At 42.4% G+C, this 25,505-nt stretch overlaps 1 protein-coding gene across 1 annotated transcript in view; it reads right to left on the reverse strand.

Moving 5' to 3' along the window:
- LOC143033920 (uncharacterized) overlaps window positions 1-25,214 on the reverse strand; it is a 47,264-nt gene extending 22,050 nt beyond the window's left edge. Inside the window, exons 1-13 of the mRNA XM_076199565.1 lie at window positions 25,017-25,214; window positions 22,002-22,144; window positions 21,646-21,862; window positions 19,090-19,286; window positions 18,266-18,494; window positions 17,851-18,034; window positions 17,239-17,396; window positions 15,699-15,810; window positions 12,019-12,095; window positions 10,405-10,491; window positions 8,420-8,546; window positions 7,481-7,662; window positions 1,170-1,346 (exon numbers count right to left, since the gene is read on the reverse strand). Coding sequence (XP_076055680.1) covers window positions 1,170-1,346; window positions 7,481-7,662; window positions 8,420-8,546; window positions 10,405-10,491; window positions 12,019-12,095; window positions 15,699-15,810; window positions 17,239-17,396; window positions 17,851-18,034; window positions 18,266-18,494; window positions 19,090-19,286; window positions 21,646-21,862; window positions 22,002-22,135 — 1,881 coding nt within the window. The 5' untranslated portion in view covers window positions 22,136-22,144; window positions 25,017-25,214. The remainder of the gene's footprint in view (window positions 1-1,169; window positions 1,347-7,480; window positions 7,663-8,419; window positions 8,547-10,404; window positions 10,492-12,018; window positions 12,096-15,698; window positions 15,811-17,238; window positions 17,397-17,850; window positions 18,035-18,265; window positions 18,495-19,089; window positions 19,287-21,645; window positions 21,863-22,001; window positions 22,145-25,016) is intronic.
- Between the last annotated feature and the right edge of the window lie 291 nt (window positions 25,215-25,505).

Consider the following 25,505-nt stretch of genomic DNA (forward strand, 5'->3'; position numbering starts at 1 on the left):
AGGAGACTGTATGAAGGAGTGATTATGCCAACAGCACTGTATGGGGCAGAAATGTGGAACATAAGAGAAGAAGAGAGAAGGAGTTTGAATGTGTTTGAGATGAGGTGGGGGTTACTAGGCTGGATAGAGTGAGAAATGAGGAGGTGAGGAGGAGAACAGGGGTGAAAAAGGAGCTGGGAGATAGGGTTGATGAAAGAATATTAGGATGGTTTGGACACATGGAAAGAATGAGTGAAGAAAGACTAGTAAAAGAGGTATGGAAGGCAGATGTGGAGGGAGTGAACATGAGGGGACGTCCTAGGATGAGGTGGATGGATGGGGTGAAGGGGGCTTTGGGGAAGAGGGGAATGTCTGTTGAGGAAGGAAGGGAGAGGATGGAAGACAGAGGTGAGTGGAGAATGGTTGTATACGGATGATGTTGTGATTGCATGAGGAGGTATGGGCGGGGGGTGGGGTAGTATGTTTGAGTAAATTTTGACGCAGCCCGAAGGGATTTCTCCCCGTCCTCTCCTTATATGCAAGGGGGGATGGAGAGGGGGGGTCGCCAATCAAATGAAGCGGCCTTGCTGTGGATGTGCTGTGTCTTGCGACACTGCTTCTGACCCAGGGCGGTGGGCAAGGTGCAGGGATGACCTGTCATCCAGGAGGTGCTCAGATGAGAGGGAGGGTGGGAGGGGTGTGGAGTGTATTTAGGGATGAAATGGGTGGGAGTGTTTTTATGCCTTTTCCTTTTTTGGCTACCTCCCTTGAAAGGGGGAAAAAGCCTTGGTATATGTATGTATGTAATATTTTTTTAACCATTTCTTCATCTAAATAGGTAAAACCCACTTTTATTGATCTTAGCAAGTTGTAGGATTCTCAGTTTAGGTCTCTCTGTAGTGATTCACAATCAGTTTCGGTTTTCTCTTTCCTCAACAATTTAGCATCGTCTGCAAAGAAGCTCGTGTAACATTCCATGTCGTTCACATAAATAGGGAACATTATTGGAGCCAATACTGATCCCTGTGGAACTCCACTTATCACCTCCTCCCAACCTGAACACTTTTCTCTGAGCACTACTCTCATTTTTCTATCATGCATGTGTGCATGCAGATGCAAGAGAATTGTCTTATTTCCTATGTACATAATATACCTGAAAGTCTGAAAACAAATAAAACAAAAAATAGTACCTTGTCATCAGAAAAAATGGGGAAGGGGGCTTGACTAGGTGCAGTATCATGAACATCAGAATGAATGATAAATGGTATCTGTGGTTGCGGCTGTTGTTGAGGGCCTGTGGGTTCATCTTCATACACAGTGAAGCCACCACCACCAATGGCACCAGGCTGTGTCTCCTTGCTGCTATCCTATAAATGTATAACACTATATGTAAACATATAAATACATGGCACAAACTTCCATAAAATTATATACATGATTCAGTTTAACATCACAAACTCACCCTCACAAAGGACAGTATCTCCCTATACATATGTAATATTTCTCAACTAGTTCTTACCTGACACCTCAAACTTCCCTTCTACCCTATCAATTGGCCCATCTACTTCAGTAATGAGATTCCTCAGCACCACATGTACAATCCTCCCAAAACTATCTATACATTTATTTACATCAATCTAAAAAATACTCCCTCTCCTCTTCACTTTTCTCACTATCTGGAACATATGCAATCACAAAAGCCCATATCTCCCATCCAAAATTCACGTTCACCCACATTATTCCCTCCATAACACTTTCCTATCTCATCACTTACCAGCAGTGCCAATCCTTCCTTCCCTCACCCATATCACTCCTCACCACACTCCCAAACTCAAACTTCCCCCTCTTTCGGTTTAGTTTCATTCAACACTAAGATACCCATCTTTCTTCTCACAAACATGCTGCTAATCTATTACCTTTTACCCTTATCTATACAGGCCAAGTAGGTAGGGTCACTTCTTACGATAGAGGTTGAGGTGATGGCAGGTCAAACCCAAGGACACGGTTTATTAAAGTCCACACTACAAAGCCCTTGTATGGGGCACTGTCCTGGATTCCTGATAGGGGGCTTCATGACATTAACCTCTTCAATACGAGTCAAATACTTGCATGCAGCATTAGATGTCTAATGTACAATACATCACACTGCCCACTTTATAAAATATGAAGTCACTGCTGCATTACTCGTTCTTTTTCACTTCGGGTAATGATAAACACAAAAAACGTGATCAAACCAGTTCACAGAATTTGGGTCACCCAGCTATAACTACAAAATAAATAGGCATCATTGTAATGAAGAGGTTAAAGCGAATCTGTGTCATACTGAAGCACATACAATGACCTAATTACAAGTGTTCTGGTTTAAGTCCTCCTCCTAGGCCCACTGCCTTGACTTCTTAACCACTTCAATACGGGACTTAAATCTCGCGGGCAGCAACCAATGCCAGACGTATGACGTAACGAAATAATATTCGCATCATAAAATATAGTCGCCGCTTATATCGATCGTTCTCTCTTTCACCCGCGAATTTTGAAAACCACAGAGAATGGGATTCAGGTCGCATTTGGGAGAATGTAAAAACACAGGGGCGACTACAATAAATATAATCAAGACGCCGATATGGCAGCGTCGCGAATCCACTTGCTCCTCATGACGCCTACGTGTGCGGCACCGTATGGAAGGGGTTAAAGGAGGAAAGCACACAGTGGAGGATCCTCAGTCCCCTCACTCTACATTTAGTTGCCTTTTATAATACACATGAGAACACAGTGGCAAAATTCTTGTAAGGAAAAGGCTTTGGTATATGTACATACATACATACATACATATACCAAGGCTTTTTCCCCCTTACAAGGGAGGTAGCCAAAAAGGAAAAGGCATAAAATCATTCCCACCCATTCCATCCCTGAATACACTCCACACCCCTCCACCCTCCCTCTTACCTTAGCACCTCCCGGATGACGGGTCATCCCTGCACCTTGTCCACTGCCCTGGGTCACAAGCAGTGTCGCAAGACACAGCACATCCACGGCAAGGCCGCTTCATTAAATCGGCGACCCCCCCTCTCCGTCCCCCCATGCATAAAAGGAGAAGACGGAGAGAAATCCCTTCGGGCTGCGTCAAATTTTGCGCACACTAACTACCTCACCCCCCATCCCCCGCCTATTCCACCTCATGCATCACATCATCATCCATATACAACCATTCTCCATTCACCCGTCTTCTGTCCTCTCCCGTCCTTCATCAACAGACATTCTCCTCTTCCCCATAGCCTCCTTCACCCCATCCATCCACCTCATCCTAGGATGTCCCCTCATGTTCACTCCCTCCACATCTGCCTTCCACAACTCTTTTACAAGTCTTTCTTCACTCATTCTTTCCATGTGTCCAAACCATCCTAATACTCTTTCATCAACCCTATCTCCCAACTCCCTTTCCACCCCTGTTCTCCTCCTCACCTCCTCATTTCTCACTCTATCTAGCCTAATAACCCCCATCATACTTCTCAGACACCTCATCTCAAACACATTCAAACTCCTTCTCTTATGTTCCATGTTTCTGCCCCATACAGTGCTGTTGGCACAATCACTCCTTCATACAGTCTCCTCTTAGCATCCATTCCCAAACGTCTATTCCTCATTACACTCTTCAATCCACCAAGGCATTTACTTGCTTCTCTCAATCTACATGTACATAAATACATATACCAAAGGCTTTTTCCCCCTTACAAGGGAGGGGGCCAAAAAGAAAAAGGCATAAAAACCATTCCCACCCACTCCATCCCAAATACACTCCACTCCCCTCCACCCTCCCTCTTATCTTGGCACCTCCTGGATGATGGGTCATCCCTGCATCTTGTGCACTGCCCTGGGTAAGAGGCAGTGTCACAAGACACAGCACATCCACAGCAAGGTCGCTTCATTAAATTGGTGAAACCCCCCCCCCTCCCCATCCCTTCATGCAAAATTTTTTCTCATACTTACTACCTCACCCCCCATCCCCCCACCCATTCCACCTCATGCATCACATCATCCATATACAACCATTCTCCATTCACCCGTCTTCTGTCCTCTCCCGTCCTTCCTCAACAGACATTCCCCTCTTCCCCAAGGCCCCTTTCATCCCATCCATCCATCCCATCCTAGGTCGCCCCCTCATGTTTACTCCCTCCATATCTGCCTTCCATACCTCTTTTACTAGTCCTTCTTCACTCATTCTTTCCATGTGTCCAAACCATCCCAATAATCTTTCATCCACTCTATCTCCCAACTCCCTTACCACCCCTGTTCTCCTCCTCATTTCTCACTATCCAGCCTAGAAACCCCTATCAAACATCTCAGACACCTCATCTCAAACACATTCAAACTCCTTCTGTCTTCCTCTCTTATGTTCCATGTTTCTGCCCCATACAGTGCTGTTGGCACAATCACTCCTTCATACAATCTCCTCTTAGCATCCATTCCCAAATGTCTATTCCTTATTACACTCTTCAATCCACCAAGGCATTTACTTGCTTCTCTCAATCTACATTCTACCTCCACCTTCACTCCACCTTTTCCTGCCACGTTTGCACCCAAGTATCTAAAACTATCCACTTCCTCCAGTCGCTCCCCTTAATGCTCACTTCCAGACTACTGCCACTTTCACCCCTTGTACATCTCATCACCTTTCTTTTACCATACCATATACCAAGGCTTTTTCCCCCTTACAAGGGGGGTAGCCAAAAAGAAAAAGGCATAAAGTCATTCCCACCCATTCCATCCCTGAATACACTCCACACCCCTCCACCCTCCCTCTTATCTTAGCACCTCCTGAATGACGGGTCATCCCTGCATCTTGTCCATTGCCCTGGGTCAGAAGCAGTGTCGCAAGACACATATTCCTACCTTACTTTTACCCACATTTATCTTCAACTTTCTTCAATCACATACTCTCCCAAACTCTGTCACCAGCTTTCTCAATCCCTCCTCTGATCCTGCCACAAGCGCAGTGTCGTCCGCAAACAACAGCTGGCTCACCTCCCACTTTTCTCCATTGTCTTTAACCATCTCCAATCCCTGACCCACTACCCTTGCATTTACCTCTCGCACTACCCCATCCATGTATAAGTTGAACAGCCAGGGCGACATAACGCATCCTCGACGAAGTCCCACCTTTACCTCAAACCACTCACTCTCTCCATTTCTAATCCTGACACAAGCTCTACTACTCTCATAAAAACTCTTGACAGCTCCTAGAAGCTTTCCTCCTATCCCATATATCTGCATAACCTTCCACAGTGCATTTCTGTCTACCCTATCATAAGCCTTTTCCAGATCCATAAAAGCCCAAAAAACATCCTTCCCCTTTCCTATAGCTTTCTCACATATTTGTCTCTTCCACAAAGATCTGATCTACACAACCTTTACCTGTCCTAAATCCACACTGTTCCTCTTCTAATACTCTCAATCAAGATCCTCCCATAAGCCTTCCCAACTACACTTAACAAGTTAATCCCTCTGAAACTATTACATTCACACTTGTCCCTTTTTCCCTTGTAAAGTGGAACTATACAGGCACTCCTCCGGCACTCTACCCTCTCTCCAGCAAACATTAAATAATCTCACCAGCCAGTCCACCATCACTGTACCTCCTTTTTTTTTTTTTTTTTTTTTTTAATTCTGCATGGCATCCATCAAGACCAGGTGCCTTACCTGCTTTTATCATCTTAACAACTGCCTTCACTTCATCCTTCCTTATTTCTCCTCCATTTTCCTCACTCATCACTCCCATTTTCTTAGCATGTCCCACTACAACTATCTTTCCCTCCCTATCCTCCTTCACATTTAGCAACTCCCTAAAATATTCTGCCCATCTTCCCCTTACTGCCATCTCTTCCATTATCATCTCTCCATCTGCACCTTATTCCTTTTCTTCTCTACTTGATTCGCCTCCTCTTCCTCTCTTAATTTTTTTCCAAAACATCTTTGTATTACTTTCAAAATTTTCTGTCATACTCTTACCCCATTTCACATCTGCTCTCCTCTTTGCCTCCTTTCTTTTCTTCGTACCTCTCATATGACACCGTCGTCCCATTTTGTAACCAATCTGTGAAAGCTCGCTTCTTCCACCATTCACTATCCTTCCTTCTATTTCCTCCTTTCCTTCTTGTTCCACACACCATCCTTGCACTTTGTGACTCTCTCCTTGAACCATCCCCATTCCTCCTCCACACCTACCTCCACTCTATCTTTCACTCCCTCCCACTCCTCCTTCAGCTTCTTCTTGTACTCCTTCTCCTTTTCCTTTAGAGTTCACTCTAAACACCTCCCTACCTTTTGTCCCTTTCCTCTCTCTCCATCTATCCTCCACTCTCAACTTACCTTCCACCAAAAAATGATCTGATATTCCCCCACCCTCTCCCCTTAGCATATGTACATCCTTAACTCTTCCTATCATAATCCTATTTACCACTACATAATCCAACAATGCTCTATCTACCACCCTTCCATCCACCACCCTCTCCAATGTGTACTTATGCTTGACTTTCTTCCGAAACACTGTATTTCGTATCATCAACTCTCTTTCTAGACACATTTCCACCATCAACTCTCCACTACGATTCTTTCCTGGAACTCCACATTTCCCAACCACTCCATCAATTGGACCATTTCCTACCCTAGCATTAAGGTCTCCCAGTACTATTACATTGACATTTCTCCCTAAATCCTCTATGCACTCATTTAAATCTATCCAAAAGGCCTCCCTTTTTTCTACACTCTTCTCACTGCCAGGCCCATAAGCACTTACAAAGACCTACATCTCCTTTCCCAGTTTCACCTTCATCCACATTATCCTTGAGGAAACCTCCTTCCACTCTACTACACGTTTACCTATCTCTTCACTTACTAGAATAGCCACCCCATCCCTCCCTCGCCCTCTCTTCACTCCTGATAACCTCCCACTTACACTTCCAAACTTACTCACCCTTCCCTTTCAACTTAGTTTCACTCAAAGCCAACACATCCATCTTTCTTCTCACAAACATACTACCTATCTCTTCCCTTTTACTCTCATCTGTACCACATCCACGCACATTAAAAGACCCAAACCTTAGGGTGCTGGTCCGAAAACTCCCAGGCCCTCTTATGCCTTTACTTTTTCTTTTAGGAATGTCCCCTGTGGGGCTTCAAGGAGAAGGATGCCTAGTCCCAATCCCCGTCCCTTTCTTCTCGCCTATCACGATCCAAGTGGAAATAGTGGCAGTATTCTTTTCCCCCAGATTTAGTTATGGACCACGAGGTCTCCTGTCAGTATGCTCTTCCTTTGTAATCTTTTGTAAAGGAGAGGCAGCCAAAGTACAAAGAATCATCATTCTTGTATGAGTAGATTTTAAACTACAACAAATACAAACAATCTTTGGCTCTGGTCCTTAGAGGCACCCCAAGAGAACTAAAGCATGTAACCTGTCAATACCCCAGTATGGGGAAAAATTATATACCAGAATCAAGTAAAACAAACCTTAAACACAAAGGAGCCACCATCTCTTTGCTTCATTAACTCGTCATTTCCTGAACTGTTATTTGTAGTGGTGTTGAATAGGGATCCATTCCATAAATCTTTAATCATGCACATGGCTTGCTTTGTGTTTACTGTAGGTGATGCACCCACATTTTGTGAAGAATTGGCACTTCGTACACTTCCTGAAGTCAAGAAATAAGTAAATAAATGAGTAAGTCTACATAGATATAAATACCAAAAGCCCCTTCTCTGTTATCAATGAGCTAATGTCTCCAATCAAAAAACACCAAAAATTGCCCTGGAAAATCTTGACCTCACAACACTGACTTAGAGCCTTTGCCCAAAAGAGCCATGCTGACTAGGTCAGATTACTTTTGCTGATGCTGGATTCAATGCACCAGCATCTCCTCCATCTCTGCTGATTGAGCTCTTCAATCATTGATTGGAAGATGTGCCACTAAGTTGACTAGCATAGATCTTGTTTGTATTACAATAATTATGCATCACAGCCTCACAGTAAACAAAAAAATCAGTTTGCAACCATACACCATGTACTACCTTTTGCACTCTCTCATCCAATGTCCTCTTTACCCCAACCATCCACCTTACAAAAGATACATACATACATATACCAAGGCTTTTTCCCCCTTACAAGGGAGGTAGCCAAAAAGGAAAAAGCATAAAATCATTTCCACCCATTCCATCCCTGAATACACTCCACCCTCCTCTTATCTTAGCACCTCCTGGATGACGGGTCATCCCTGCACCTTGTCCACTGCCCTAGGTCATAACAGTGTCGCAAGACACAGCACATCCACAACAAGGCCACTTCATTAAATCGGCGACCTCCCCTCTCCATCCCCCCATTGCGTAAAAGGAGAAGACGGGGAGAAATCTCTTCGGGCTGCGTCAAAAGATAAACAAATAAATAAAACATACCTGATCCTGAATTTGTTTTACCAAAGGAAATTTCGTTGACTTTGTCTGAAGTATTAGATTTCATGTCCTCTAGCATCTGTACTGCAGGAGTTATACTAGGGTTATTTGGTTTCATATCTTCAAACATCTGTGGACATATAAAAGTTCTAAATAAATATTAGAAGCATACATACATACATACATACATATACCAAGGCTTTTTCCCCCTTACAAGGGAGGTAGCCAAAAAGAAAAAGGCATAAAATCATTCCCACCCATACCATCCCTAAACACTCCACTCCCCTCCACCCTCCCTCTTATCTTAGCACCTCCTGGATGATGGGTCATCCCTGCACCCTGTCCACTGCCCTGGGTCAGAGGCAGTGTCACAAGACACAGCACATTCACAGTAAGGCCGCTTCATTAAATCGGCAACCCCCCCCCTCTCCATCCCCTCATACAGAAAAGGAGAAGATGGGGAGAAATTCCTTCGGGCTGCGTCAAATTTTGCTCACACATATACTACCTCACCCTCCACCCCCCCGCCCATTCCACCTCATGCATCACATCATCATCCATATACAACAATTCTCCATTCACCCGTCTTCTGTCCTCTCCCGTCCTTCCTCAACAGATATTCCCCTCTTCCCCAAAGCCCCTTTCACCCCATCCATCCACCTCATCCTAGGATGTCCCCTCATGTTCACTCCCTCTACATCTGCCTTCCATACCTCTTTTAATAGTCTTTCTTCATTCATTCTGTCCATGTGTCCAAACCATCCTAATACTCTTTCATCAACCCTATCTCTCAGCTCCCTTACCACCCCTGTTCTCCTCCTCACCTCCTCATTCCTCACTCTATCTAGCCTAGTAACCCCTATCATACTTCTCAGACACCTAGTCTCAAACACATTCAAACTCCTTCTCTCTTCCTCTCTTATATTCCATGTTCCTGCCTCATACAGTGTTGTTGGCACAATCACTCCTTCATACAGTTTCCTCTTAGCATCCATTTCCAAATGTCTATTCCTCATTACACTTTTTAATCCACCAAGGCATTTACTCGCTTCTCTCAATCTATATTCTACCTCCACCTTTTCATGCCACATTTGCACCCAAGTATCTAAAACTATCCACATCCTCCAGTCACTCTCCCTTAACCCCTTCCAGACGGTGCAGCACACGTAGGCGTCATGAGGAGCAAGTGGATTCGCGACGCTCCCATATCGGCGTCTTGATTATATTTATTGTAGTCGCCCGTGTTTTTACATTCTCCCTAATCTGCTCTTAATCCCATTCTCTGTGGTTTTCAAAATTCACGGGTGAAAGAGAGAACGATCGATATAAGCGGTGACTATATTTTATGATGCGAGTATTATTACGACACGTCGTACGGCTGGCATTGGCTGCTGCCCACGAGATTTAAGTCCCGTAGTGAAGTGGTTAATGTTCACTTCCAGTCTGCTGCCACTTTCACCCCTTCTACATCTCATCACCTTACTTTTACCCACATTTATCTTCAGCTTTATTCTTTCACACACTCTCCTAAACTTTGTCACCAACTTCCTCAATCCCTCCTCGGATCCTGCCACAAGCGCAGTGTCGTCCGCAAACAACAGTTGGCTCACCTCCCACTTTTCTCCATTTTCTTCAACCATCTGCAATCCCTGACCCACCACTCTTGCATTTACCTCTCACACCACCCCATCCATAATGTGTTTTGTTACCATTTATCAAAGTGGCTCCTCAGGAAAATGCTCACAAGGCACTCAGCAAAGGAATTTTGTGTTGCTATTTGGAAAGTAGGATTGGGGGACAGTGATACTAGCTACCCTGTGTCTTGTATGTACTGGGTGCATCTGGAGCAAATACTGTCTGTTCTCAGGCAATTTTGTTAACACTATATTCACAATTATCACTTACCTTTTACTACACACCTCTGATATCATCTCTATATTTTTCTTCCTTACACACTATACATCCTTACTATCATACAAAACACTAACCTGTGAGTTATTTATTGACTTGTTTACAGCAATCCAGCTATCTTGGTAAAGCTGTCTGCTCACATCCTGCTGACTTGTGTTCTGATTCTGCAATAAAACATAAGAGGATGATTCACATCAAACTACCATTATATATATACATACATACATATACCACGGCTTTTCCCCCCTTACAAGGGAGGTAGCCAAAAAGGAAAAGGCATAAAATCACTTCCACCCATTCCATCCCTGAATACACTCCACACCCCTCCACCCTCCCTCCCATCTTAGCACCTCCTGGATGACGGGTCATCCCTGCACCTTGTCCACTGCCCTGGGTCAGAAGCAGTGTCAAGACACAGCACATTCACAGCAAGGCCGCTTCATTAAATCGGCGACCCCCCTCTCCGTCCCCCTATTGCATAAAAGGATAGACGGGGAGAAATCCCTTCGGGCTGCGTCAAATTTTGCTCACATGTATTACCTCACCCCCCACCCCCATTCCACCTCATGCATCACAACATCATCCATATACAACCATTCTCCGTTCACCCCTGTCTTCTGTCCTCTCCCATCCTTCCTCAACAGACATTCCCCTCTTCCCCAAAGCCCCCTTCACCCCATCCAACCATCTCATCCTAGGATGTCCCCTCATGTTCACTCCCTCCACATCTGCCTTCCATACCTCTTTTACTAGTCTTTCTTCATTCATTCTTTCCATGCGTCCAAACCATCACAATACTCTTTTTATCAACCCTATCTCCCAACTCCCTTTCCACCCCTGTTCTCCTCCTCACCTCCTCATTTCTCACTCTATCTAGCCTAGTAACCCCCATCATACTTCTCAGACACCTCTCTTCCTCTCTTATGTTCCATGTTTCCGCCCCATACAGTGCTGTTGGCACAATCACTCCTTCATACAGTACATACATACAAATACCAAAAGCCTTTCCCACCCATTCACCTCTCCTCAACCACCCTCATCTTACCTCCTCATGAATGATGGGTCATTCCTGTATCACACCCACTGCCCTGGGTCAGAGGCAAGGCTACTTCACTTAATTAGCGACCCACCCCCCCTCTCTGTCTCCTCGTGCAGAAAAAGATGGGGTGAAACCCCCACAGGCTACATCAAAATATAATTTACACATAAGCACCCGCTACACCCCACCCCACCTTTCTTTGTATAACAGTATCATCTATACACCGCCACGCTCAACACACCCCTATCTCCTGCCTTCTCCCTTCCTTGCCCAACACCCCTTTCACCCCATACATCAATCTCATCCTCGGTTTTCCTTTCAAATTAATTCCCTCTACATCTGCCTTCCAAACCTCTTTTACTGATCTTTCTTCACTCATTCTTTCCATGTGTCCAAACTATCCCAATACTCTTTCATCAGCCCTATCCGTCATCTGAGCCAGTTGTTTGATGATGACACTGCGCTTGCGGAAGGGTCAGAGGGGGGATTAAAGGAGTTAGTGAAGGAGTTTGGGAAAGTATGCAATAGGAGAAAGTTGTCTACTCTGAGGGCCTACAAAACTTAGGGTCTGCAAAGCAGACCATGTTTTCTAGTCAAAGTTAAAATGCCATACATCAATATCATATATTTCCCAAAAGCAAATTCTTCTTACCTTGTTTCCCTTTCCAGCCATCTTCATAATAAGTTCCTTATGTTTTTCTAATTCCCTCTTCATTTCCATGAATTCATCTGAAAAAAAACATCAAAGTTATTTGATGTTACACATACATAGAAAATAATATAAAATTTCAGCAATCCAGCAGATCAACTGACTAAACACAATTCACAATTTACACAGAAGTGGAAAGCAATCTGCCAACCTCTACACACAGCTAATTCCCATTATAATGCACAAAGAAAGAAAAAGAAGGATGCACTAATGGTTCTGGGTAAAGTACCCAAGGTGAGGAACTGGTCGCATCTTGACTTCTTCAATTTAGATTTTACAAACATATACCAAAAAGCCTTTTCCCTTTTATGGAGGAAGTGGCCAAGTCAAAGTATACATATATCCAAAAATCCATTAATTGCTCCTCCCAAAACTCACCCCTCCCTTTCAACTTAGTTTCACTCAATGCCAATACATCAATCTTTCTTCTCCTATATATACTACCTATCTCTTTCCTTTTACTCTTATCTATGCACATTAAAAGACCCAAACCTTAGGGTTCTGGTTGGAAAACTCCTCCTGACCCATTTATGCCTTATGAATGTCACCTTTGGGGCTACAGAAAGTAGGATGCCTACTCCTATCTCCATCTTTTTATGACTCAAGTGGAAATATTTGGTGGCAGTATTCTTTCTTCTCTACCACAGGGTTGAGATCAGAGGTAATGCAGTAATTCACCACTTCATCAGCAAGGCACAACAGTTGGAGTGGTACTTGCCCATGTAACCAAAGCTGCTACCAAGGATCAGTGGTAGGGGTGTGCTGTCGCTATTTGGCCCCCCAACTCTTGGGGTTGGGGTTGGTTCCACAGCACAGATGCTGCCACAACACTTCACCACATACTATACAACACACTATGGAAGACTGCATCATACACAATTACGCATGCCAACAACAGAATATACACTCTATAGAGGATTTGTAGGAAAACCCCTTTCCAGCCATGACATTCCTCAGCGAGACAGGATTGCTTGGTCAGGCAGCCTAGGGAATGATGACAATTTGAGTAGGTTCATCCTCATCCCTCATTACAAGGGACCCCCCCCCCCCCATTTCAAACAAAGGATTACAAAGGAAGAGCATATTGACAGGAGACCTTTCGGTCCAAACTCAAGAAAATATAGACCAGACAGGAAATTCCATCAGCCTTATCTATTTATATCACTCCACTCACATTTATCTTATGCCCTCTCTCGTCTTTGCTCAAGAGACGTTCCTCGAGTCCAAGTGTACCCTTCATCCCACCCCTCAACTTCATTTTTGGTCTTTCCCACAAGTTCCTAACATTTGCTTCCTCTTTCCACTCTTTCTACTTGTCTTCATTGTTTTTCATATTCCAAGATCATCTCCGCATTCACTGATCATTCTAACTCCCAAATATATCTTAAAAACTTCATCTCAAAACACATTTGGGCTTTCCCTTTCTGCATCCTTCAAATTCCAAATCTCGAGGATGCCAGCGTTGGCATCTTGATTATATATATTTTTTGTAGTTGTACACGAGTTACCCCCGGATTCTGTGAACTGGTTTGATAACATTTCCTGTGTTTATTATTACATACATACATATACCAAGGCTTTTTCCCCTTACAAGGGAGGTAGCCAAAAAGGAAAAGGCATAAAATCATTCCCACCCATTCCATCCCTGAATACACTCCACACCCCTCCACCCTCCCTCTCATCTTAGCACCTCCTGGAAGACGGGTCATCCCTGCACCTTGTCCACTGCCCTGGGTCACAAGCAGTGTCGCAAGACACAGCAAGGCCGCTTCATTAAATCGGCGACCACCCCTCTCCGTCCCCCATGCATAAAGGAAAAGACGGGGAGAAATCCCTTCGGGCTGCGTCAAAAATTGCTCACACATACTACGTCACCCTCCATCTCCCCGCCCATTCCACCTCATGCATCACATCATCCATATACAACCATTCTCCATTCACCCCTGTCTTCTGTCCTCTCCCGTCCTTTCTCAACAGACATTCCCCTCTTCCCCAAAGCCCCCTTCACCCCATCCATCCACCTCATCCTAGGACATCCCTTCATGTTCACTCCCTCCACATCTGCCTTCCATACCTCTTTTACTAGTCTTTCTTCACTCATTCTTTCCATGTGTCCAAACCATCACAATACTCTTTCATCAACCCTATCTCCCAAACCCCTTTCCACCCCTGTTCTCCTCCTCACCTCCTCATTTCTCACCCTATCTAGCCTAGTAACCCCTATCATACTTCTCAGACACCTCATCTCAAACACATTCAAACTCCTCTTTTCCTTTCTTATGTTCCATGTTTCTGCCCCATACAGTGCTCACTTCCAGACTACTGCCACTTTCACCCCTTGTACATCTCATCACCTTACTTTTACCCACATATATCTTCAGCTTTCTTCTATCACACACTCTCCCAAACTCTGTCACCGACTTCCTCAATCCCTCCTTCGATCCTACCACAAGTGCATTGTCATCCGCAAACAACAGCTGGCTCACCTCCCACTTTTCTCCATTTTCTTTAACCATCTCCAATCCCTGACCCACTACCCTTGCATTTACCTCTTGCACTACCCCATCCATGTATAAGTTGAACAGCCAGGGCAACATAACGCATCCTTGACAAAGTCCCACCTTTACCTCAAACCATTCACTCTCTCCTTTTCTAATCCTGACACAAGCTCTACTACTCTCACAAAAACTCTTGACAGCTCCAGAGTAAAAGAGAATGAGTAATAAAGCAGTGACTTTATATTTTATAATGCAAGTAGTATGATGCAGCATACATTCTGCAGCCGATGCTGTGCTCGAGAATTTTACTTGTACTGAAGTAGTTAATTCAGTGGTATGGACACAGCCACTGCCTCATACAGTCTTTTCTTTTTGTTTATCCCAAGGGTGGGGTAGTATGTGTGAGCAAAATTTGATGCAGCCTGAAGGGATTTCTCCCCATCTTCTTTTATGCATGGGGGGACGGAGAGGGGGGGTCGCCGATTTAATGAAGTGGCCTTGCTGTGGATGTGCTGTGCCTTGCAACACTGCCTCTGACCCAGGGCAGTGGACAAGGTACAGGGATGACCCATCATCCAGGAGGTGCTAAGATGGGAGGGAGGGTAGGGGGGAGTGGAGTGTATTTATGGATGGAATGAGTGGAAATGATTTTATGCATTTTTCTTTTTAGCTACCTCCCTTGTAAGGGGAAAAAGCCTTGGTATATGTATGTATGTACCTATCTATTATGACACTTGTCTTTTCCTCCACATTTACTTGCTTCCCTTGTCCTATAATTCATCTCCACTTCCATTCCTCTATGTCCTATTACACGTGACCTTAAATACTTGAGGTACGGAAAGGACAAGACAAGATAGGTATGAGTGGAGAATGATTGTGAATGGACAATATACTGACACAGCACAAAAGGTTCTGATGAAGTGCCATGTCTTAAAACATTGCCTTTGACCCAAGCAGTGGGCATGGAGCAGGGATGGGCCTTCATCCACAATGAGCTAAGATTGAAGAGAAATAAATGGATGATTGATGGGGGTGAATGGATGCCTTTGCTGGCTACCTCCCTTATAAGGGGGATGAAGCCTTGTGTTATACAGAATAAATAGAATTCTATGTGATACAACTTACCCATCACAGATGCCTTAACATCAGCCATCAGGACCTCTCTCTCTTTGATCTTCTTGAAGTAATTTGCAGCTCTTAACTCTTCCAAACTGAATTCTTCTGTTCCACAGTATACCTGAAAAATATACAAGAAACAATTGACTAACTTTTTTCTTAAAATTTAAATAATTTCAAAACTTTTCTCTCCTCCTCACTACCAGGCCTATGCACTCAAACACCCATACTTCCCGGTTTATTATCTTTTTATCCACCACACTGTCCTTGATGACACCGTTCATTCAACCACACATCTCATCACTTTAACCAATTGATTGGGTTGATCTCGTCACTCAACAGCAGCCACTCCTTCCCTCCCTCACCCTTTATCCACTTCTAACTCACTACCTACCAGATTCCCAAGGTCAACTCACCATTCCTATTAGGCCAATCTTGCTCCAGTCACCTTTTCCTTTATACTGGAGACCCAGAACTCCACATAGCAGCTCAACAACACAGCTACCTGGTGTTTGTTAACTGAACCAAACAAATCCAATATGACTGCCCTCAGCCAAATGACAACAAATGAACACCCCAACAATGCCAAGTCTTTTCTCTTTTTCTTTTTTCTCTAAAGTATTTATAAGCCAAGGAATCCTACTGACCAGAGAGGACTGCTCACAAATGCTGGGCTGAGGCCCCCTCTCTTAGTAAGGCAGTCGGCAAGTTGCTCAGAGGTTCAGAACCAAGAAATGGGAGTTAATCTCACCACATGACAACATATCCTTCAGCAGTGCAATGTCAATGCAATTCAAGGCCTCCACCAAATTCTTGTTGTCAACCAAGCAGTGTACATTCTACCTCCTCCTCCACTCCCTTTCCCACCACATTCACCCCCAAGTATCTAAAGCTATCCACTTCCTCCAGCCTATCTCCCTTAATACTCACTTCCAATTTGCTGTCGTTCTCTCCCTTGTACACCTAATCACCTTACTTTTACCCATTAATCTTTGACTTCCTTCATTCGCACACCCTCCCAAACTCAGTCATTAATTTCTATAATTCCTCCTCTGATCCTGCTATAAGTGTGGTGTCACCAGCAAACAACTGGCTTATATCCCATGTGTATATATATATATATATATAATATATATATATATATATATATACACGCGCACACACACACACACATACACAAACCACTAGTATACTCAACTTCATTTAGATATCTCTCCCTCCTTTCCATACTCAAAATGATTGAAAGGCTGTCCTTAGAAAGAAAAGCTAACTATACACCCTCTCATATTAACATCAATTATAAGAAGACCATTCCACCAGCATACTACTCATAAACGCCTCTGCATAGAACAATGGTCACATAGGTGCTGGCATGTATTCCTAACTGGCAGACTGCAGTAGCTCAGAACCATATATCAAGGGATAAAAGATTGTACAATGCAACTGTTCCATTACCAGAATTTTTCAACTTCTGCAACAACAACTTGGGGCACCAAACTGATTAACTATACCATACCTTTAAGTAGCTGAACAAGAAAATTAAACTCACCTTGTGCTTTGGATACTGTGGCTGCCTCTTGGGGTCAAAAGGCTCAGGTACAAACAAAGGAACATGCCATGTGCCAGACTGCTTACTATGGGCAGTCAAGACATCATTTGTAGAGGAAGGTTTTGGAGTGGCTGAGCCACCATTTTCATCCTGGTGCACTGGAATTACAAGTTACTTAGTTACTAAGTTGCATGCAGTCACATCATATTGAAGACAGCCACCACCTTTGCTAGGGACCCTGGGAGAAAACTTAGGGCCAAGATTGTATTTCTTTCTGCCACAGGCATGGATCACCATCACACAACATACTAACATATGTTTGGATGTATACATGAAAAACTTTAGTGTAAGGGTAGCATGTAAATGGTAGCAATGATAATTGCTATTTTGAATTTCAATTTATCAGAATTGTGCACCCCTTCCTGACCAGAAGAAACCAACATGTTGCCAATGTATGATGACACAATTTGCATGAGAGAGAGAGAGAGAGAGAGTATAAAGAGGGAATGGGCAGAAGCCTCATCCATTTAAAGAGTTAATTTTCCAAAACTGGCCATTTTCAACAGTGGTTCCTCTTCAATAAAATAAAAATACCACATAACATCACTATACCTTCAAATGCTGGCCTGTTATATTTGTCCACATCTGTTACTGGAACTACACCTGTTGTTCGCTGGCTCAGTTTTTGTTTTGCCCACTTCCCTGCTTGTTTCTCATTCTCCCTATTAGTTCTGGGGCCAATGGGTACTGAGCCACTTTTCACATTACAAGAACTTAAAGGTGTGCCATTCTCATCCTGTTAAGGACAAAAATAAAATCAGTTATCATTCCATATCCTATCCTATATATATACATACATATACTAATGGCTTTTTCCCCTTTACATGGGAGGTAGCCAAAATCAAAGGAATAAAACCACTTCCACTCATTCACCTCCCCTCCCTTCCTCTTTTCTTGGCTCCTTTTGCATGACAGGTCATCCCTGTACCCTATACATTAATTCATTCAATATAAACTTATTACCTACCGAATATATCTGAAAACTTGGGGCATTTTTCTCAGAAGCATCTGATACTTGAAATTTGCCAACAGAACCCAGCACAGCACCTGGCCCTGCACGTTCATGGGGTGCCCTCTTTTTATTGCCTACACCTTTGAGAGTATTGAAAGCACCACGCTGAGGCTCATTACTCTCAAAATTATCTTCACTTTGGTTATCTTCAATGGCCATTCTTACAGCACGTACTTGAAAATTCCTGCAGAAAGAGAAGAATTGACATTCTATGAAACATGGAGGTGAGGTGGAGAGTGGGGGCAGAAAGAAAGCTAGCAGGTAGAGTTGATCAAATGCTGAGATGGTTTGGGGATATAGAAAAGTGAAGAAAGACTAGCAAGAACAGTGTAGAAAACAGAAATGGATGGGAGAGAGAGAGAGAGAGAAAAAAAAAAAAAAAAAAGAGAGGAAGATCACAGATGAGGTAGAGGGACAGGATGAAGAAGGCATTTGACGCAAAAGGAATGTTCTTCATGTAAGGAAGAGATTATGTAAACAAAGTGAGGAAATGGAGACGAGGAAATAATGCAGCTTACAGGGACATTCTTTTCATCTGCTCCACATTGGTGAAGGAAGGAGGAGGAGAGAGAGCAACCACTGCATCCATATTTACAGCTGTTTTTGAGGTAAACTACACTATTACGAGGCAAACCCTAACCAAAAAATACTAAGGAGTCACAAACTAATATTACACACGTAACAAAAAGTCTTTTACCCTTCATAAGGAGAGTAGCTAAGATTTGAAGAGCAAGAGCTAGTTCCACCACAGACCCTTCAGAACAAAACATGATCCTTACTTGTGTGCAAGCTGAAGCTCATCAGAAGGTTGTGCACCGTTCTGAAGACCTTTCATATAAACTGCATCAGCCTTTTTGAGATTATTCATCTTTTCATACTCCCATGCCCAATTTTCATAAAATTGTGCAAGTTCAGTGCACAATCCTTTAGCGTCCATAGTTTGATAAACTTCTAAGGGTTTTGGACACATACTCGCCTGTAAAAAAGAAAATAAAAGTAACAGATGAAAGGGAGTTCACGATATTAAACCAAACCAATCATACACACACACACCATCTTCCAATCCTCATTTGGGCCACCATAACATACATACATACATATACCAAGGCTTTTTCCCCCTTACTAGGGAGGTAGCCCAAAAGGAAAAGGCATAAAATCATTCCCACCCTGAAAACACTCCACACCCCTCCACCCTCCCTCCCATCTTAGCACCTCCTAGATGACGGGTCATCCCTGCACCCTGTCCACTGCCCTGGGTCAGAAGCAGTGTCGCAAGACACAGCAAAGCCGCCATAACAATCTACCAATTCCCTCTTGACTATACTCAAACCAACAACCCTTCCCTTGTGCATTAATATATATACATATATCAATAGTTCTTCCACCTTACAAGGGAGGAAAAAAAAAAAAAAAAAAAAAAAATCCATCTCATCCTTGGTTGCCCCCTCATGTTCATTCCTTCCACACCTCTTTAAGTAATCTTTCTTCACTCATTCCTTCCATGTGTCCAAACCATCCCAATACTATTTCATCAACCCTATCTCCCAGCTCCCTTTTCACCCCTGCTCTCCTCCTCACCTCATTTCTCACTCTATCCAGCCTAGTAACCCCTACCATACTTCTCAGACATATATCAAACACATGGACACCACGAGCATGGCTCCCCTTCCCGTAAAATACAACTAGATAAATACATTCAAACTCCTCTATTACATTCCATGTTTCTGCCCCATACAGTGCTGTTGGCACAATCACTCCTTCATACAATCTCCTCTTAGCATGTATTCCCAAATGTCTATTATTTCTCATTACACTTTTTAATCCACCAAGGCATATACTCACTTCTCTCAATCTACATTCTACCTCCACCTCCACTCTTTCCTGCCACATTTGCACCCAAGTATCTAACTATCCACTTCCTCCTTCCAATGTGCTGCTACATTCTCCCCTTGTACATCTCATCACCTTACTTTTACCCACATTTATTTTCAACTTCCTTCTTTCGCACACCTTCTAAAACTCTATCACTAACTTCCTTAATCCCTTCTTTGAATCTGCTACAAGCGCAGTGTTGTCAGCAAACAACAATTGGCTTATCTCCCATTTTTCTTCATTTTCTTTAACCATCTCCAATCCCCAGCCCATTACCCTTGCGTTTACTTCTCACACCACCCCATCCATGTATAAATTGAAAAGCCAATGTGATGTAACACATCCCTGGCAGTCCCACCTTTACCTCAAACCACACACACTCTCCATTTTTAATTCTAATACAGACCCTACTAGTCTCATAAAATCTCTTGACTGATCTTAACAGCTTTCCTCCTGTCCCATATATCTGCAATATCTCTCACAATGCCTTCCCATTTACCCTGTCATAAGTCTTTTACAAATCCATAAAGGCCCAAAAAACATCCTTACCTTTTCCTGAAACTTTCTCACATACCCACCCTACCACCAAAATCTGATCCACACAACCCCTGTCTGTCCAAAACCCACTCTTCCTCATCAATTACTTCCTCTGTTCCTCTCCTAATTCTCTCAATCAAAACCCTCCCAAAAGCCTTCCTAACTACACTCGACAAACCAATCCCTTTGAAACTACTGCACTCAAACTTGCCCCCTTTTCCCTTGTAAAGTGGACCTATACAGGCACTCCTGTCCTCCAGCACTCTACCCTCTTTTATACAAACATTAAACAACCTCACCTGCCAGTCCAACATCACTGTACCTCCCTTTTTAGACATTCTGCATTACTCCCATTCAACCCTAGTGCCCTACCTGCTATCATTTTAATAACTGGTTTCACTTCATCTTCCCTTATTTCTCTTCCATTTTCCTCATTCTTCACTGTCATTTCCTTAGTGCTTCCCACTACAACCTTTCCTTCCCTATCCTACTTCACATTTAGTAGCTCCCTAAAATAATCTGCCCATCTTCCTCTTACTGTCGTCTCTTCCATTATCATCTTTCCATCTCCACTTTTTACTTTTTTTTCTCTACTTGATTCACCTCCTCTTCCTCTTAATTTTCATCCAAAACATCTTTTTATTACTTTCAAAATTCTGTCATACTCTTATCCCTTTCACATCTGCTCTCCTCTTTGCCCTCTATATCTTTTGCTATACTTCTCTTCTCTTTTTATCTCTCATATGATTCTCTTGTCCTATTTTGTAACCAATCTGTGAATACTTGTTTCTTCTCTTCTACAACTTTCTTTGCTTCATCATCCTACCACTCACTACCCTTCCCTCTATTTCCTCAATACATATTAATAACTGGGATGATATATTACTTATAGTTTGTATACTTGAATAGAAGTATAAACAACTTACATATTTTACCCAAAGCTCAAGGAACCTTAGGTCATTGGCATATTTCTCAAGACTGTGGCCATCAAATTGGAATGCCATAACACAGGACTCAATTAGTTTGTATAGCTTGCTTCCTTTTCCTCCTTTTGGGAAACTTTGCTCTGTCCAAAGTGCATATCTATACCAAATATCCAGAGGATCATCACCAGAGTATGTTCTTATTTCTGTTTCAAATTCTCTGAAAAAAAAGTAATGAAATGAAAGCTTCAGCTGTACAAAATCATCAGGCATAACTGTAACAAAAGTTTATATGGCATACCAAGGTGGTGTAGAAGTTAATGCAACAGCATATTTCATTTTTAGTATTAATCACTTACTGTCTTGTAAGAGCAAGGGCTTTGGCTTCATTTTCATCCATGGCCACAGAAAGAGCTGCAACCTTTCTTCCTTGCTTTAAAGGCTGGATGTTCTCTTTACTCAGCTCCCACTTGGTAGCCTCTTCACTACTCATTTTTCAACCCTGTAGGAGTAATATAATGAAAAATAAAGTATTGGGATATCCTCAGAGGACACACAAATCAGTGATGCTGGAGCATGAGCAAGGCATAAACCAAGGAAAATGCGGGTCAACTGGGTGAATGAGAAATATTGAAATTTGGAAATTTGTTGATCAAGGATGATTCTATTATTTTCCTTTTAAAACTGCACTTTGAATTGAAGATAATTTTTGCTTCGTTCCAATCTATACGATGGCCTTCCTTGTCTATGTGTTGGAAGACAGCGGAATTTTGGTGTGCATATTTGACTGAATTTCTGTGTTCTTGCATCCTGGTATGCAAATCTCTACCTGTTTGTCCCCAATATACATCATTACAATCCGAGCATGGAAGTTTATACACCCCTTGATGTATTTCTTCTCTAGGTCTTTGGTGTACATTAACTACTTTCCTAGACAAATTATTGGGAAAACTATTATTGGGGACAAACAGGTAGAGATTTGCATACCAGGATGCAAGAACACAGAAATTCAGTCAAATATGCACACCAAAATTCCGCTGTCTTCCAACACGTAGACAAGGAAGGCCATCGTATAGATTGGAACGAAGCAAAAATTATCTTCAATTCAAAGTGCAGTTTTAAAAGGAAAATAATAGAATCATCCTTGATCAACAAATTTCCAAATTTCAATATTTCTCATGGACAATGGTCACCTGACTGCATTACCACCTGGGCAGTCAACAAATTACTACCATCTCTGGTGAAGGCGGGTGACCTGCCCCGCAAAGCATTAGACGCCACCTGAGTCCTATCCATGTTCCTTCTTTTACTGTTTATAAGACATGCCTTTTGCTCCTCTACTCTGTATTCCACTGAAGAGGATCACAGTCCGTGATCGAAATATATGGAATCTATTTATTTCATTTCTTCTTATCCAACACAGTGGGTTTTTGTTGAAATTTACTAATGTGTTACGACATTACTTTGTAGTATACTAGCATAACTTTAAATCTCACAAAAATATTATCTGGTCAAAATATTTCTAAAAAAAATTCCACCACAGTAAATTAAGATATATTATTTGCTTATTCTACGGGCTTCTGTGCCAACTGATAAGGATTAAGTTTTTTTTTAGAGGTTTCTAGTTCATCAACAGAAACCCAGTTTCTGGGGTGTTTATCTTGACCCAATGTCCCCACACCACTAGTGGCACTCGTAAAATCATAAAAAATGAGTGGGTGGATCTTCTGGATCTTTAAGGCCATGAATCCCGAGCACTCGCTACCTCTGTGGAAATATATGCCAACTATAGTCTCCACACAGTCAAGGAGACACAAAAACTAGAACAGGTCCAAAGGGTATTCATGAGAGGCTGAAAATCCCCGAGCTCTATTCACTGCAGAGACACAGAGCGCTATATAGTGATTTATGTCTGGAAAGTCCTGGAGGGCACAGTACCAAACCCATCACAAAATGCAGGAGGCTGTAACAGTGGCAGATCACTGTGGCTATGAAGAGGTCTTCTAGACGGTCTCACTAATTGCCGAACAAACCCGATAAAAGCCGAACAAACCAACAAAACCCAAACAAGGACAGTTTTTGCTCAAATGCACACTTCTATATATATATATATGGTTGCATTATTTGAACTATTTTCTTTAAAATGTGTGATTTCCATGTAATATGATCAAAGAGAAGTTACGTTTTTACCGAACACAGCTACAATTCGTCCAGCCCGCCGTCTATGATCACTGGTGGTATGGATCAAACTATACTCTTTTAAGTTTCTTACTGTTGTGTTATTAGTGTAATAGACTGCATATAGTTGAATTATTTCAACTATTTTCTTTAAAATGTGTGATTTTCATGTAATTTGACCAAAGAGAAGTTATGTTTTAGCCTCTGCAGTATGACGTAACACATTTTAAAGAAAATAGTTGAAATAATTCAACTATATGCAGTCTATTACACTAATATCACAATAGTAAGAAACTTGAAAGAGTGTAGTTTGATCCATACCACCTGTGATCATAGACGGCGGGCCGGGTCGAATCGTAGCTGTGTTCAGTAATTTTGCAGAGGATAAAAACATAACTTCTCTTTGATCATATTACATGGAAATCACACATTTTAAAGAAAATAGTTCAAATAATGCAACCATATATATATATATATATAGAAATGTGCATTTGAGCAAAAACCGTCCTTGTTTGGGTTTTGTTGGTATGTTCGGCTTTTATCGGTTCTGTTCGGTTTGTTCGGCAATTAGTGAGACCCCTTCTAGACATCTCCAAGTAAGTTGTAAGTGAAGCATCACCCTAGCCCTAGGGCCTAGGTTTGGTAGGACCTGTGAAAGAAGGTCCATATGCAGCTGTTCCCAGCAAATGAAGGCAATCCAGGCAGACAGCTTCACATGTATTAGTCTCACTCTTCAATTGTCTCCCAAGAGAAATAAAGGACCTAAATGCTAACAGAAGTCAGCACAGTCAGAGACTTTCAAAAGAAGGCTATACAGATTCCTGGACATCCCATATGAACCTCTAATCCCACATAGCCCACCCTCACGAGGAGCGGCAACGAACTCGATCGCACAGCAGTTCCAATACGTGAGGCTTGGGCAGAGATGGAGTAATGTGTCCCCAGGCAAGCTATGGTGACGGTCTATGGAGGGTGCTAACATCAAAACCTACCTCTACACATAACACAACCACCTTATTTCACCTAAGATTTCCAATTGGCATACTCTTTCCTGATACATTGGTTTAGTATTTCACTGAGATTGTGAAGAAATAACATTAATGCATATAAATAGATACAGAAAATAATATAACTAGTTGTAAAATATGGTAATTTTAAATTTATCCATCTTCAATCTTGACTTCCCAACCAACTACCTTATATCTCCTGAGATTTCCAGTAAATACAGCAGCACGGTGTCTTGAATATGCAATAGCTAAATAGTTCTCTGCTTGATACGATCCTCCATGCACTCCACTTTTAATTGATGAATTTCAGATTTGTTATGCTTCAGTATGCATTTTTGACAACGAACACAGTTGAGGATTTAAACTTGAATTGACCGGTATTGCGCATGCGCAGACTCTGAGCTTGGTTCGGGGGCTGTGGTTTTGGCTGTGACTACGGTTTCGAATATACCGTAAGTTGAAGAATAAAAATATATTTTCTATGAGTAAGAATTCCCATGAGGTGAGTTGAAATGTATTAAAGTGTAATTAAATGAGTGTATTATGCATATATAAAATTCCAATATATGTTAATTCCGATCATATATGTTCCGAGTTTCCACATTTAATTTAGGTTATAGGTATTGACATATAACAGATATAAAGAAGTACAAATGTACAGTAAGTTGTATATGTAAA

This window comes from Oratosquilla oratoria, chromosome 16, assembly GCF_046742065.1.
Source record: "Oratosquilla oratoria isolate Oo_2021 chromosome 16, ASM4674206v1, whole genome shotgun sequence".
NCBI lineage: Eukaryota > Metazoa > Arthropoda > Malacostraca > Stomatopoda > Squillidae > Oratosquilla > Oratosquilla oratoria.